The following is a 16,981-nucleotide window of genomic DNA, read 5'->3' as shown; positions in this document are numbered from 1 at the left end:
ACCGCAAACTTCTTCGACTCACGCTTCTAACCCAAAAACACACAAACTTCCGTGCGTTAACGCAAGAGGCCTGGACGATTGTGCTGCAAGGACTCACTCAGGAGATTCCAGGAACTAACAGAATCTTTCACCATCGAATAGGGGACTATCTAAAAATCGAACAACTTCTGAAATGGCGACGCAAAAGCTGATGGAAAGCGACTCCCCGTTGAGTTCTGGCGAAGCGGGGAACAAGTATCATCCGACGTGTGAGTGCGGCACGGGCAAAGAGTGTCGTTTAAGAGCTACGCTAGACTGCATGTTTAAAGATCATTTTGGAGGCCAGATGGTTGTCTTGATGCGCAGGATCATCGACGCTGCGTGTGATATGAATAACGATTTGGCGGGGGATACCAAGCGTGAAACAAATCTCAAAAATGAAATGGATGACATAAGAGGGTTGGTTGGATCATGGACGGATGTTACACCCCTGTTTTTAAACAGTAAAGACTCGATCGACGTAAACCTCAGAAAAGTTCTGGATGTGATGCTTGAAAGTTCTGGCAAAGAGCTAGGAGTCACTGAATTACTCTGTATATGCACGTTTGTAACAGATCTCTGTGTGTCACTGGTGTCAAAAAATGCAAAAACTGACGTTGGTGAAATAGTTGAAAGTCTGGTCAGCTACAGCCTAGAGCAAAACATGATAGCGTGCCGTGACTTTCTTTTTTGGTTAGACCATCTGTAAATGTCTGTCATTTTCTTTACTACTTCAATGTATGATTGTATAACGCTGAAATAAAAAAATTACAAAATTGTATTTTACAGTCATGTCTGATCTCATTTAAAAATGGTAGGCTATTACACAATCTAAATAGCGTTTGATAGCATTTTTACAAAATTAAACACTTATCGCCCCCAAAATAAAGTCATAAACTAGGATAATATACTATTTAAATGACTAGTGTGAATACCGTGGTTTAATGCTAAATGTAGGGAAATGTAGGAAACATAGTTTTCCTGACAAAAGCAAATATTTTCTCTCAATCCAGTAATTACATTTTCATTAAAGATTGTGAGGGGGTGAATTGTTCGCAACAAGTTCTGTAAAAAACATTTAGAAAGTAAGGCTTTAAGTCAACTTTTACCAAATATTAAGATGTTAAAGTTCAGTTATAGACCTTTATCGCATTCAAATGTGTTGAGTTTAAATTAAAACGCGATATAAATATTGCGTAAAACAAGTCATCGCCGAATTCAGGGGCTGTTTAATAGACTTCAATAGTTATTAAGCACCTGCTGATTTAAGTTGTTCTTCAAACAAAGCGACAAAAGTAACAGATGTTGAGGGTCGCTTACAGAAAGATGTTTTCTGGTCTTTGTTTCGTGGCATTTTTAATTTTTTAATATAAATTTCGACATTCGCAACTCTTGTAAATGTTTTCTTTAGGTGTAGATGAGGCGGTGCAGGCGACACATACTGTCGATCATCGCCGAATTCAGGGGCTGTTTAATAGACTTCAATAGTTATTAAGCACCTGCTGATTTAAGTTGTTCTTCAAACAAAGCGACAAAAGTAACAGATTTTGAGGGTCGCTTACAGAAAGATGTTTTCTGGTCTTTGTTTCGTGGCATTTTTAATTTTTTAATATAAATTTCGACATTCGCAACTCTTGTAAATGTTTTCTTTAGGTGTAGATGAGGCGGTGCAGGCGACACCTATACTATCGATGTGAGATAGACGTACGCAAGAAATTTCTATCAGCTGCCGACATTCTAGGAAAAAACATGTTGTTTTTCAAAGTGTATGTAGCAATGACGATGTTAAAAATTGGTAAACAATTTCAAAACGATGTGTTTCAGAAGAAATGCAAACAAAGATGTCAGTTGTGTTTAGATTTGATGAGGCCAAGAACACTACCACTATTGTTCAATAACAATGTTCAATATAAACAAGAATCCAACTCTAATGCGACTGATCTCGTTTCACATATAACTGTTGATAGGTAGATTCGGTATTCTGCTGATGAGACCAAAAACTGCTTGCCGCATGTTTTCATAAAAAGAAGAACAATTATTAAGATGTAAAACACAGCGTCTGTTTTCTGGATCAGGCCTAAAAGACCGATGCCTAAAACTCTGGTGTCAAAGTATCGGTGGGGCCAGAATAAAAATGAATCATGCCAGATTTACCGTAAAAATACCACTTATCAACTGTAACTCATTAGCTTAACTGTTGTTTGGCGACATAGACAAAATAACCGTGTATCTTAAGTGTAATAGTTAGCCGAGTTTGAAGTGTAATAGTTTTATAGGTGACAGAAAAACAGCAATACTCGTCTTTCATGTCGATGTTTCGTAGACATAGCAGAAGGATGTTCTAAAAGAAATATGATTTGTTTAGTCTCTAAACACACTCATGTAGAAGGACCGTCATTTAATTCTCTTTATGCTATGTTTTTCATAAATTCCTATACGTTTGACCATGCTCATAGGTTATAGTTATGTACAAAAGCAAAAAAGGAACAAGATGTAAATGGCGTAATCGACTAGAATATAAAATGTAAATTACAAACATTCAAAACTGATCACAGGTGGCTTTTCTGTATTTGTTTAACAGCCTCAAGCTTTAACGAATATGCATCTCTCAGCGCAATTGTCAGATGTGATTCTGTTGTAATAGTTTAATTGTAAAACAGCACGCGCTTCCTTTTCGTGTTAATACTTTGTGTGATTTCACATCGTAGATAGAGGGAAAGATGCGCTAAACAAAGTAGGCTATCACTTAAATTCTTAATTGTCATTTATTCCTATAAACAGGGCTCTCAAAGAAGCGTTTCACCTAAAACACATACGGTCCAACATACAAAATGTGAAGTAATAAAACCATCATTTGCATACTTTTGTGAATTTATTATATAAATATAAATGATTTTGAATCTTATACGGGTGTTTTGGACTTTTGAATTCTTGTTTTAAAGTTAGTCCATAAGCTTTACAAGAGTATTGAACTGTGCATCACTAAAGATTTAAGCACGACTATTTACACATATCTAACTGTATATTGTGGATCGTGAGCACTCCATTATCTGTTTATTTTGGGTCAGAGAACGTCCTTGGCTCATTCATCTCTTTAATTCTGCGCTGGATGTTGAAGTGTTAGGTAAAATAATAAAGGTATTAGTTGATAACAAACAAACAAAACTTTAAATCAATGCGAAACCATAATATAAATAAATAAAATATGGTATAATTACAGTTTGAAAATGGTTTCCATAGTATTTTCTTTTAGTGAAGCTATGCCTGGATCAGCCCAACACAAAGTTTTGCGTTGTGGGTGAGACCTCGCAAAGATTACACCGATAGTAGCTTTCTCGAACATTGCATGTTTGCACTATATGCCTGAAAACTTAGAAACCAACATGCATTTCCATAGGTCTGTCAAAAATAAATCATCTGGTTTAGGTGTATTTTAAAAAGCTGCTTTTTCCTAAAAACATTGTGTCCATATTTATCGGGGTGATATTTGTAGAGATAAGAAAAGTCAATTTATAAAACAAAAAGAACCAGTTAATGGTCTTGTGTCGGAACACAACAGGTATGAAGATATGTTTGGTTTTAACTTTTTTCTAACTTTAAAGCTAGATTATCATTTGAAAAGTGTAATACAGTATTTGACTTTGGGTAAAATCTGGAAAACTACCCTACACAGGCCGTGTTTTCAGCCATCGTCCATCCTTAATGATGTCATTGTGTTGAACTGTTTGGAGTATGCAGTACCTATTTCTTTGCAAAACATTGCATCAGACAAGATTATCCTTTGAAAAAGTGTAATACAAATCGTATAGAGTATTTGATTTTGGGGGGAATGCTGGTGTCATTTAGCTTAATCTATGATTTTAAAGGAAATTACATATTCTCAGGAGACCCATTGAAGAAACGACTTCTGAAGACGATTGAAAAATGCAGTTTTGTAATTTACGCATCTGAAATTAAAAGTACAGTCGTTTTCTAAAAGTATTTTATTAGCTAAAATCATTGTCTTTATTCATAAATATATCATCATTTGTGTAACATTACCTCTGCCAATGATTTGACTTATCCTCGTAAGCAAATAATTTCTTATCTGTATTTATACGGGATGGGTAAGTCCATGGAGGCTTCCATGCCGTTCCGCCATCTTGAAAAAAATACAATAGCAGAGAGGGGCAAAAAGCACTAGCCTACCTCAACGCGTTTCAAAAACAAACAAAATTTTTTTTACAAAATATTTCAAAGGAAACGTGACCGGTGAATTCAAAATATCGCGTTAGCTTTTCCCAGGTGGAAAGAGATAAGTCAATGTTACGGTCTAAATTACAAGCTTTTTTTTTTCATTACTTGGTTGTGTAAGTCATTATTTAGTCAGCATAACGGTAGAACATGTTTAGTTAAACTCGATGATGTGCTACTGAAAAACATGTTCATAGCTTGTTGGCTCATAACGGCTATAGCAGTTGCAACACGCATTTGAAAAGCGAGGCGCTAGAGAACACTAGTCGTTTAAATGCAAAATAGAATTTCACCGCTAGATGGGAGAAATTCCTACACAGCGCACCTTTAAAGACTAACTTGTAGGGTCTTTAACAAAAAAGCCTAGAAAATGGAGGAGGCCAAAGGGCACGATTCCTGATATAGTATCATGCGGCCAACAGACAAACTGTCGCATCAAAAAAAAGATAACATTTTAAAATTCTACATAAATATTTCACCCTGTGTGTTTCCACACTGATTAAGGATAATTCGGGGAGATACAAGATAAGTCAAAAATGATATATTCATCTTATACATGTAATAGATATAGCTAGCGTAGAAAAAGTAAGATCATGATGTGAATTAAGACGAGTAAAATTTAATATTCACTAAAGACAAACTATACTCGTAGGCCGAAGAGGCACAACGCGTCTCTGAAAATATGTGGTGATTTTCTAAATGATACAACTTAATCTAAATAAGAGCAATGTAAAGTCCTGGGATTTCTTAAAAACATTGTGACAAACTTTGACAGCATGTTTCATGTCGCATGGACAAAAGTGATGATTTAATATTTTTTATAAATCAAAGACGCCAAAGCACAGTTTTTGCTTTAAAACATTTTTTATTTTGTTTTTAAACAGACGGTGATTAGTAAAAATAATACCTTATGTTAAATTTAAGCAAAATCATTGATATCATACAGAAGTCTTCTAAGAAGATAAATAGATTATACAAATGTATTAAAACTTTAAAGATTTGATCTAATTAAATTAAAGATCTAATTTAAACTTTTAAGATTATGCTTTTAAATTAATTTAGTATGAATAAAACTCTGGAAAGCAGACTAGCTTTACTGAGACATTGTGTTTATAGGTGCTCATGTGTTATCTGGTCTGTAACTGCCCCCCGTCTCTGTGAGGGTCTGAAGCTTCGTTTCACCCTGCAGTTTATCACTGAAGAATCCGGGAGGGTTTTCTTTATGACAACTTAAACCTTTTTGCTTTTTGGATAGTTTTTTAATCATTGCATAAAGAACTACTTCTTCAGCTCTATGAAAATGTAAAGTGTTATATATATATATATATATATATATAATTTTTTATATATATATTAATTTAGCTAAAACTATGTTTAAATTGTTTGAATACATTTTAGTAACATGTTTGTTATTATTCATTGAGATATACTTTATTTATATTCATTTCATTTAAAAATAGAGATTAGTTAATTTATGGAACCAACTAAGTGTGAGTGCAAAACAGCTTAGAAATTACATTGAATGATTTATTTATTTTATTTTTGAAAAAAATAAAAAATGCTGTGATGACAGTGTTTAGGTGTTGGGATAGAATATGCTGTTCCAGTACAAAAATCATTATGGCTATGGTTATATTGATGACATTTTTACTTTAGGTCACTGTTAAACAAAATCATTACAGTAATCTTCTAAAAGATAAATAGATTATACAAATGTATTAAAACTTTAAAGATTTAATCTTTTCATTTTAAAAGATCATATTTAATATTTTACGATTATGCTTTGAAACAAATTTAGTACGAACAAAACTTTGGCTCTGGAAAGGTGTTAGCCTGTGACTAACATTACATGATGCACAGAGGCTCATCTGCTCTGTCACCCTATATCCTGAAGCTAACATTACTGTCCAGTAACGTATTTCTCTGAAGATGTGCGAGGGTTCGGAAGGACATTATAAGCAGCCTATCAATAGGGGGATTGGTCTGAGGCATCACAAATTCTAAAATATCTTCATTGTTGCTCTCTCTCTCTCTAAAGCAACCCGATTTTCTCACAGACACTAGGAATTATTAAACATTACACACAATGTGTGAGATGACTTGTGAGACCCATACATTTCAAAGTTCTTTACATGCAACCTGATAAATAAAAAATATACTTTAAGTTCAAGTCAAGTTTTTCCATAGACCATAGATGTAGAATATTTGTTTTTATTATTTCATTGAACTGAAACAATCTTTTTTATTTTTTAAAAGAGATCATTTAAACTTTTTATACTTGTACAATAAATTTAGCACTAACAAAATATTTCAAAAATGCTGATTGAATCTTTTCATATAAATGAGATTCAAGACGACAGTACAGTTTTTCAACAATCTAAAGTTTTTAAAACAGACATTGCTTAATAACAATCATAATTTAGGGTCACCGTTAAACAAAACCATTACAGTAATCTGCTAAAAGTTAAATAGATTATACGAATGTATTAACTTTAAATATTTAATTTAAACAATATTTTCATTTTTAAAAAGATCATATTTAAACTTTTTATACTTATACAATAAATTTTGCACTAACAAAATATTTGCAATGTCTCGTTCTGATCGGTGAACACACACACACACACAGACGCGCGTGCCCTGTGCTTTGAGAGAGAGAGAGAGAGAGAGAGAGAGAGAGAGAGAGACATTCTTCTTTGTGAGTTACAGCCACCCAAGGTCAAAGGCCTGTGTGAAAAAACACCCCATATGAACAGAGACCGTCAAGACTTACAAAGATTGTAAGATGTTTTTTTATATTTCATTTATATAATTTAAATGAATGTTTTTTCAACTTTAGTCAGTGTAAAATATACGTCATTATTAGAAAATCTATTTTATCATTTCCACAGTGTCCAGCAACCCCAATGCGCTGAGTGGGAGTGATTCTGTGACACACACTCACTATATAACCCTTCTTGACTTCAAACAAACAAAAACCATTCATCAAATATAATAGGAAGACCCAAGATATTATCACACACACACACACACACACACACACACACACACAGGCGCGCTTCCCTATGTTTTGAGACTGTGTGAGAGGGCCTTCAGGAATGACTGGATCCCGTAAAACAAGTTGTGTAAACAATATTTTAACCCATTCATAAGCTTATTCAACTCTCTAAAAAGGTAAGATGATTTTATTTTTATCTTGACTGGTTCAGTAGATGTTCATTTTATATTTCATTTATTTTATATTTCATTTAGAATGCTGTTTTTCAACTTTAGTAAGATATATTTATATTATACGTTTTATTTTATAGACATTTATATTTTATTTGCTGTTTTTCAACTTTTGTGACTCCATTTTAACTTTAAACTGAAATGCTTGGTTCAGCGGATTTTTTAGCTGTTTATTTATATTTAATTTATATAATTTAAATGATTGTTTTTTAACTTTAGTAAGATGTTCATTTATATTTCATTTATATAATCTGAATGAATGTTTTTTTTTCAACTTTAGTAAGATGATCATTTAAAACTTTAGTAAGTTATTTTATAATCATTTCAACTTTTTGTGTAAGGATTTAGTAAGATATTTATATTATACGTTTTATTTTATAACCATTTATTCTATTTCAACTTTTGTGAGAGATATCGTTTACAGTTTCACAGTACAGCCCATATAGACTCACTTACAATGTGGAAGGGAGGGGGCCTGTGACATACATATACCCCTGATATACCCATTCTTCAAACGATCAAAACCATTCATCGCAAATAATTAAAAGACCTTCTGTCAAAACCATTCGTCAAAAATAATTAAAAGACCTTCTGTCAAAACCATTCGTCAAAAATACTTAAAAACCTTATCTCAAAACCATTCGTCAAAAATAATTAAAAGACCTTCTGTCAAAACCATTCGTCAAAAATACTTAAAAAACCTTATCTCAAAACCATTCGTCAAAAATAATTAAAAGAACTTCTGTCAAAAACCATGATCTATATTAGACAGGGCCACAAGGTCAAACTACATATCACTTGATCGATGGCTAGCGAGGTCGCCGGGTCAAACCAACTGTCCTATTTACATGATGGATTGATAGCGGGGCAAAGGTCAACCCTTTGATCTCCTATACCGGAGGATGCGGAAACCCCCTAAGGTCAAAGGTTAGCCTTTGATCCCACATACCGGAAGGGGGCGGGGTGGGAAACCCCCGCCTAAGGTCAAAGGTCAAAGCCATTAATCACTTTGACACAAGTACCATCATAACACTACTCCCATGTATCAATCTCAATATTTTTATGAAAATATGTTTTAAGTTGTGATTTACCACCACAGGCACGTCATCGTACCTGTGGTCATCGTGGCCCCGACGGGTGCCCCCCCCCCCCCCCCCGCTGCAGCAGGCGTCCCTTATTTTTCTGTATTGAAGGTGGCAACCCTACTCACTAGCGCTCACACACTATCTAGCGTTCACTCACTAGCGCGCACACGCACTCTCTCGCGCTCACACACAAACGCACACATGCTCACTCACACACACACTCACTAGTGCTCACACACACACTCACTAGCGCTCACACACTATCTCGCGCTCACTCACACACACGCGCGCGCACACACACTCTCGCTCTCTCACTAGCGCACACACGCACTCACACACACGTTTTGTTTCAGGTTGAATCCAAATGAGCACTGTTAAAATTCCAAAAGGCACAAGCTCTTCCTTGACTGTTTTCAGTCTGTGTTTTTCGTTTTTATGGCAGTTTTAATTATGGCACATAAATAGCAGTTTTATTTATTTTTTTGTCTGGACCAATGAATGTGAAGGCACTAAGGCACTCTTCTTGATAATCTTTCAAGGCACACACTAGCGTGCCATGGCATACTGGTTGAGAAACACTGCCCTAGGCTATAGGTCCCTGGACTTTCCTTTGAAAAGTAGGTTGCTAAACATAATTTGTGTATATGTGCTCTGTGCTGTGTCTTCTGATCAGATATTAAAGCGAGTTAATACAAACAAACAAATTTGTACTTATTCCCTCACCCAATGAGAATCGTAAAGAGAATCGATAAGGAATCGGATCGATAAGCAATATCGATAATGGAATCGGAATCGTTAAATTCTTATCAATTCCCATCTCTACCCATCTAGTGGTTTATTTGTATTTTGCATTCAAACTAATTTTGCTCTCCAGCGCCTCGCTTTTTCAAATGCGCGTTGCATCTACGGTAGGCGATATGTACCAAAAAGCTTTGACAGGATATCTTCTAATAGCACTTTGTCGATTTTTCCTTCTGGTGAACAGGTGTGTTATTTCAAACAAACTGCAACATGACAACAAACAAACGAATGTTACAGTATGAATTACTGACTGTGAAAAACATGAAATATTGTAATTAGTAGTTATGCCCAGGGTGCGATTTGTGAAAAAAAACAGAGGGTGGATTGTTTTGAAACATTTTTATTTTATAAAAATAAATCATGAGAACATGAACTTCATCACTGCATTTGCAGGAATTGTAAAATCTTTTTTCTTATTAACTGAAGTAGCCTAACGCAATATTTTTACTCTAATAGCTTATCTTTCCCCACACATATGAACTGTGATCATGCAATAACGTTAACTTTACATCGCGATGCTGAGCTACAGTGAAATTATTGAAAAGACATTATCTGTGATAGCAATTCGCCTCATTCGCGCAAACTGGACGCGCAAATGAGACTTCGCGTCTACCGCACCGCGCTAAACACCGCGCCGCAGGACCTCTAGACGCGCATAAACTCGTCTTTACATTGAAATCACTCGCGCCACACGCTCAAGAGTGAGTGAGTAATCATTTTAAAATAAAATTGACTTTAATCAAACCACGGATCCGTGACAAGTTTTGTGATCCGTCTCGCCACTATGTAGTAGCACTATGATCACTTTAAAATAATTTAAAATAAAAAATAATTAAGCAGAGGCAGGGATACATTGACCAGAAAGGGGGAAATCCCACGCATCCCCCCCCTTCTTATTATAGGTTATGCCTTCTTTATTTGTTATATTTTCCTAATTATGTTCATTGTTAGATATCATCATCACCAGATGATTCAACAATAGGGAGAGGAAGAGGTAGAGGTAGAGGACAGAGAGGCAGTGGATCAGTGGGATCTAGGCGAGGAGGTGGACGACGAGGAAGAGGAGGAGAGCGAGAGTCAATACCACGACGACAAAGATGCCTGGCAGCTACGAGAGACGATCTTGATAGAATTAAAAGTTTACAAAGGCAGAGAAGAGAAGCGTAGGTTTTGTAGGTTTCTACAATTTATGTCTAGCAATAGCAATGAATTTTCATTGTCTGTACAGTTCTATGCACATAGCAAAATTAGTAGTTAGTACAACTTGAGCTAATGGATTGTTTTTGAGAAAGGAGAGCTATATAAAATTAGCCACATTAGCGACATAAACTCTTGTTTTCTGTAATCTACGGTCACGTTTCCTTTTACGTTCTATTTTTGACTTTTTTGGCGACGATGTTTTCTTCTCCTGTGGCGCGGCATATGTATGGTCCATAATAACAATGCAATCCAGACTTTAAAACTTGTCAGTGCAGTTTCAAGCGCCTCTCACTGCTCTCCACCTGTGTTTCTGCTGGTTTCAGTCACGTCACGTGACTGACTGGCTCTGAACGAAAACGCGTTGTGGAAACGTGTTGGCTTAGTACTTTTTGTCCCTCTCTGCTATTATAGTTTTGCAAGATGGCGGAACTACATGGAAGCCTCCGTGGACCTACCCGTCCCATGTATATAAAGATAATAAATTCTTCATTTATAAGGATAAGTCAGATAATTGCCCGAGGTATTTGTACACCATTGAGGACATATTTATGAATAAAAATATTGATTTTAGATAATAAAATACCTAAAGATATACATATTGTCCCTTTAAAATACAAAGCCCATTCACACTATTTGCTTGAGTCAACTTCTGAGCTCAGTTTTATTCTTAGTTTTAAAGGGTCAATCTAAAGATTGAATACATCTTTAAAATAACTTGCTATACTGTTGTTTAGTTTTTAATGTGAAAACACTTGAAAGGAATTACCTTGCCACATGGTAAAATCTGAGTGATGGCCCGGAACATGTTTTGGTAATCTTTAACTCTCACATCGCAGGGTGATCTCCGAACCACAGCCTTTTCAAACTCCTGCCATATCTCCTCACAATTATACCTGTTAGAGAGAAAATTACAACATTTCTCCAATTTATATACAATATAATGCAATATTAGCTAATGAACGTGAAAGTGTTGAGCCAGATGCCAGAGCTGAACTTTCCCAGCAAATACTGTAAATATCAATGAAATCATTTGAGACAGACTTCATAAAACAATATATTATTACATTTTCCAATTTAGATATTTTAAAAAAGTAATATTAGTTTGCAAAATGCTTATACAACTTACCTGGGATAGGGGTTAACCAGGGTTACATATTCATAACACCGTCCGATGACAATCTGTTTAAGATTCGGGGTGGTCCCAAACTTTGCTGTTACGTCCGTAAGAAAAAACAGCATGGCAAATTCTAAAGATATTATAACATGGGAAGCAAGGGATAAGAAAGAGGGGAAACAATAGCACATTAATCTGGTTTTAATTTATTTGCACTGGCTTCCAATTTGCAACAGAATTCATTTTAAAGTGTTGTTTTAAAACATTTGCATAAAGACCAGTAGGTCTTTAAATCATTGAATGGATTAGCTCTTGCATCCCTTTACAAAAAATAAGTATACTTCAAGTTCATTTAATAAGAATACTTAAGTAAAGTTCAAGTATATTTTAAGTATTCTTTATGTTGTAAGTATACTTATATCAACGTACTAGAAGTATACTTGTAAGTGTACTGTTTCAATACTTATTGGGACTAAATTGGCCCACTTATTAGTGTATAAAGGTATACTTTAAAGTATTCTTCAAGTGTAACAGTAGTAAACTTTGAGTACAAAACTAGAGTACAACTACATTTTTCATTTGTACTGCAACTATACTACAAGTGAACTTACAGGTATACTGATAGTTTACTAGTTAAATACTTGTAGTACTACTTAAATACTTGAAGTATGCTCTCAGTAAACTTCTAGTTTTTAGTAGTTTTATACGGCAAAGGTACACTTCTTTAAGTGAACATAACATCATACTTAGTTTCATATTTATACATTATTTTTGCACTTCAAGTATTCTTCTATGTTCCTATTTGGGTATTAAGAGGGCAGAGCTTCAAGAGCTCATTCTCCATGTGAGGACACACTGAAAATGTCAGAGACTCTGAGTAGTGGTGTTCAGTTTGAACCAGAGTTTGGGTAATAATGCCTACAGAGCCAGAGACTATATGCTGCATGGAGATATAGTTGAGTTTACATGCAATTACGGTTATAACTTATGCTGTCATCTTGCTTTTATCCACTATTAGTACAAGCCTGTTGTAGCGGACCCCGTCCGAATACTTTAAACTAATGAGTAAAACTTTACTTATGAAGTTTATTGTACATCACACAAAATATGAAGCGTCCGTTGTCCCCCCAGAAAATAACTGTAAGAGCTGAATAAATCACAGTACAATATATGCGCATTAAAGTCTTATCCATAAACTCACTCTCTCCCATGTTTTATCATCAACATACACAGCAAATTACACAGAAACACTCATTACAACTAACCAGTGTTCGGGAGTAACTAGTTACATGTAAAGTAATTTAATTACAAAATAAATGTGACTGTTACAGTTACTGAAATAAAAATGTGTAATAAAATTAGTTACTTATGAAAATGTTAACGATTACAAAGGGTGTTACATCTGAATATTTTCAGTAAAAAGCTAGGATATGTTACAGTAGATGATAACGCTATGTAATGACAGAGACAAATCAGACACAATTATTTGGTATATATACCAAACAATCTTTAAAACTTACTCTGGGATCTGGGATCCCATCCCCCAGTGAGTGCAAGAAGGTCTTGGTTACCATGACCACGATGTGTCACGGTTCATGAATTCACTGTTTTCTTCATGTCTCGTGTATTTGTTGTTCTGTGTGTATGGGTGTGTGTGAGTGGGCGTTACCGCTCATTCAGATCGTCAGCGTGCCAGCTGATTTTATTCCCCGCACCAGCTGCTACCAATTCACTCATCGCACTCTAATCTATTCGTTACCCGCTCGCATTCCTGGAGCGGCTGAGACTTTGTGAACCAGCGGCGGGGACGCGGTCAGCCCCGTCTACAATCACGAACCCATGCAGGTTGGGCGGGCTCGGCTTTCCCGGGAGGAGAAGGAGAGGCGGAGATCCCAGGGCCTCTGTCTTTACTGTGGCACAGCGGGACATTTTGCTTATAACTGCCCGGTAAAAGGGCAAGCCCGGTGGTAAATCTGAGGCTACTGTCGGGTGGGATCTCCGCTGAGAAGACCTCATCAACATCTACGCTCCTCCCGGTAAGACTAAGATGGTCAGCCCACACTCACGACTGTCGAGCACTACTGGACTCCGGGGCAGAAGGTAACTTCATGGACTACACATTTGCACTCAAGATTCAGGCTCCCCTTCTACCTCTCATCCGTACCATCGCAGTTCATGCTCTTAACGGTCAAGTTCTTCCCACAATTTCACTTACCATCGGACAAGTCACACTCATCGTATCTGGCAACCGCACTGAAACCATTTCCTTCTACATTCTGCACTCCCCCCTCGCACCCATTGTTTTAGGGCACCCCTGGCTCATCGAACACAACCCCAAGATAGACTGGCAGCAGAGATCATTGTTGGAATGGAGCAGTGTCTGCCTGTTCGTCTGTTTCTGTGTTTCAGGAGGAAGCAGTGGATTTGTCAAACGTGCCCACGGAGTATCAAGACTTGAAGGTGTTCAGTAAGTCTCGTGCTTCTTCTCTCCCTCCACATCGTCCCTATGACTGTGCTATAGAGTTACTGCCAGGTACGTCTCCGCCTAAGGGCAAGTTATATTCACTTTCTGTTCCAGAAAGAGAGGCTATGGAGAAATATATTTCTGATTCTCTAGCAGCGGGGTTCATCCGTCCCTCCTCTTCGCCAGCGGGGCGGGGTTCTTTTTTGTGGGGAAGAAGGACGGATCCCTGCGACCTTGTATTGACTACCGGGGGCTGAACAGCATCACGGTAAAGAACACATATCCTTTGCCCCTGATGTCTTCAGCCTTCGAGAGTTTGCAGGGAGCGTCGATCTTCACTAAATTGGACTTACGTAATGCTTATCATTTGGTCCGCATCAGGAAGGGGGATGAATGGAACACCCCTAGGGGACACTTTGAATACTTGGTCATGCCCTTCGGCTTGTCTAACTCCCCAGCAGTCTTCCAGGCACTCGTCAACGATGTGCTGCGAGATATGGCCGATCAGTTCATATATGTCTACCTGGATGACATATTGATTTTTTATTCTTCTCTCCAGGAGCACATGCAGCATGCAGTTCGACGAGTGCTTCAGAGGCTGCTAGAGAATGGGCTTTTTGTCAAGGCGGAGAAATGCGCTTTTCATGCACAGTCTGTTCCTTTCTTAGGGTGCATTGTGTCTTCTGAAGGAATGCGTATGGATCCTGAGAAGGTTAAGGCTGTGGTGGAGTGGCCAAGTCCAGATTCCCGTAAGGCCCTACAGAGGTTTCTGGGGTTTGCCAATTTCTACCGGCGATTAATTCGCAATTTCAGCCAACTAGCCTCGCCTCTGACCGCATTGACCTCCCCCAGAACTACGTTCAGGTGGTCAGACGCAGCCGAGGCTTTCAGCCCCCATCTTGGTTGCCCCTGATCCATCACATCAGTTCGTGGTGGAGGTCGATGCGTCAGAGGTGGGGGTAGGTGCAGTGCTATTCCAACGTTCTCCTGCAGACGACAGAATGCATCCATGCGCGTTTTTGTCTCACCGTTTGTCCCCTGCCGAACGTAATTATGACATTGGTAACAGAGAGTTGTTGGCAGTCAAGTTAGCATTGGAAGAATGGCGTCACTGGTTAGAAGGGTCGGGGGTACCTTTTATCGTTTGGACCGTTCATAAGAATCTGGAATACATTAGAACTGCTAAAAGATTGAACTCCTTGCAGGCTCGGTGGGCACTTTTTTCGGACGTTTTGACTTTACTCTCTCGTATCGCCCAGGTTCCAAAAACATCAAACCTGATTCTTTATCGCGCATTTTTTACCGTTCCGATCGCCCGTCTACTCCCGAGTGCATTTTTCCGGAGACCCTAATTGTCTCAACACTCACATGGGAGGTCGAATCGAAGGTCAAGACGGCCTTACAAGGTGTAACGCCTCCGGTCGGTTGTCCACCGAACCGTTTATTTGTGCCAGAGGGATTACGGTCCGATGTTATTCAGTGGGGGCATTGTTCCAATGTGGCTTGTCATCCAGGAGTCAGTCGCACTACATCTTTAGTCAAGCAACGATTTTGGTGGCCATGTATGGCTCGCGACGTTCATAGTTTTGTTTTGGCTTGCTCAATTTGTGCCACTGGTAAGACTTCCAATCGACCTCCAGATGGGCTCCTTCAACCGCTGCCGGTCCCTTCGAGACCCTGGTCCAATATCGCACTAGATTTTGTCACCGCCCTCCCACCCTCTCAGGGTAACAAGGTAGTTTTGACCGTGGTGGACCGGTTCTCGAAGGCGGCCCACTTCATTCCCTTGCCCAGATTTCCCTCAACCAAGGAGACAGCGTTAACAGTCGTTAAAGGAGAACTCCGGTCAATTTTAACATTGAGCTCAATTTTTAGTAAATTTGGAGTGCTGTCAATACAGAGAACAACGACAAAAATCGGTGTTGCCTACACTGTGTTATCCTCTTTTTAAAATTTACATCCTATTGACTTGAATGGGGCAAGTTTTAAACTTAACCAGTTCATAGTCTTATCATCCTTGATGTGTCATTACAAGTGCCCAGCCATGTTGAGTGATTCCTTCAGAGTGAACACGAGTGAATCTGACTGCAGTAGATGTGAAAGATATGAATAAAAATGATGTTATATCAGCCAGCGCACAGACCTGTATTTAGTTCCTGTTTTCGGTCGAAGTCCAAAGTAGTCGATTGTCGAGTTCACGCGCATAGGTTTAGTTACTATGATCACGCGCGTGAACTCGACAATCGACTACTTTGGACTTCCACCGAAAACAGGAACTAAATACAGGTATTTGCGCTGGCTGAATTAACATCATTTTTATTCATATCTTTCACATCTACTGCAGTCAGATTCACTCGTGTTCACTCTGAAGGAATCACTCACATGGCTGGGCACTTGTAATGACACATCAAGGATGATAAGAGGATAAAAGCAGGTTTAAAACTTGCCCCATTCAAGTCAATAGGGTGCAAATTTTAAAAATAGGATAACACGGTGTAGGCAACACCGATTTTTGTCGTTGTTCTCTGTATTGACAGCACTCCAAATTTACTAAAAATTGAGCTCAATGTTAAAATTGACCGGAGTTCTCCTTTAACCACGTCTTTCGTTTACATGGCCTCCCGACGGACGTGGTTTCCGACAGAGGACCCCAATTCGTGTCCAAATTTTGGCAGGAGTTTTGCAGATTACTGGGTGCAACTGTTGACAGACAGACTGTTGTTGGGTCTGTCCTCAGGGTTTCATCCCTAGAGAAATGGTCAAACTGACAGAGCCAACCAGGATTTGGAGAGAACATTGCAATGTCTGGTCTCCAAGAATCCTTCCTCATGGAGCCAA

At 37.9% G+C, this 16,981-nt stretch overlaps 1 protein-coding gene across 1 annotated transcript in view; it reads right to left on the bottom strand.

Moving 5' to 3' along the window:
• LOC306992330 (ADP-ribosyl cyclase/cyclic ADP-ribose hydrolase 1) overlaps positions 1–16,981 on the bottom strand; it is a 226,800-nt gene that overhangs the window by 185,318 nt on the left and 24,501 nt on the right. Inside the window, exons 3-4 of the mRNA XM_079601068.1 lie at positions 11,692–11,812; positions 11,332–11,458 (exon numbers count right to left, since the gene is read on the bottom strand). Coding sequence (XP_079457194.1) covers positions 11,332–11,458; positions 11,692–11,812 — 248 coding nt within the window. The remainder of the gene's footprint in view (positions 1–11,331; positions 11,459–11,691; positions 11,813–16,981) is intronic.

This window comes from Phoxinus phoxinus, assembly GCF_949152265.1.
Source record: "Phoxinus phoxinus genome assembly, chromosome: 24".
Taxonomy (NCBI): Eukaryota; Metazoa; Chordata; class Actinopteri; order Cypriniformes; family Leuciscidae; genus Phoxinus; species Phoxinus phoxinus.
This window is presented reverse-complemented; position numbering and strand designations above follow the sequence as displayed.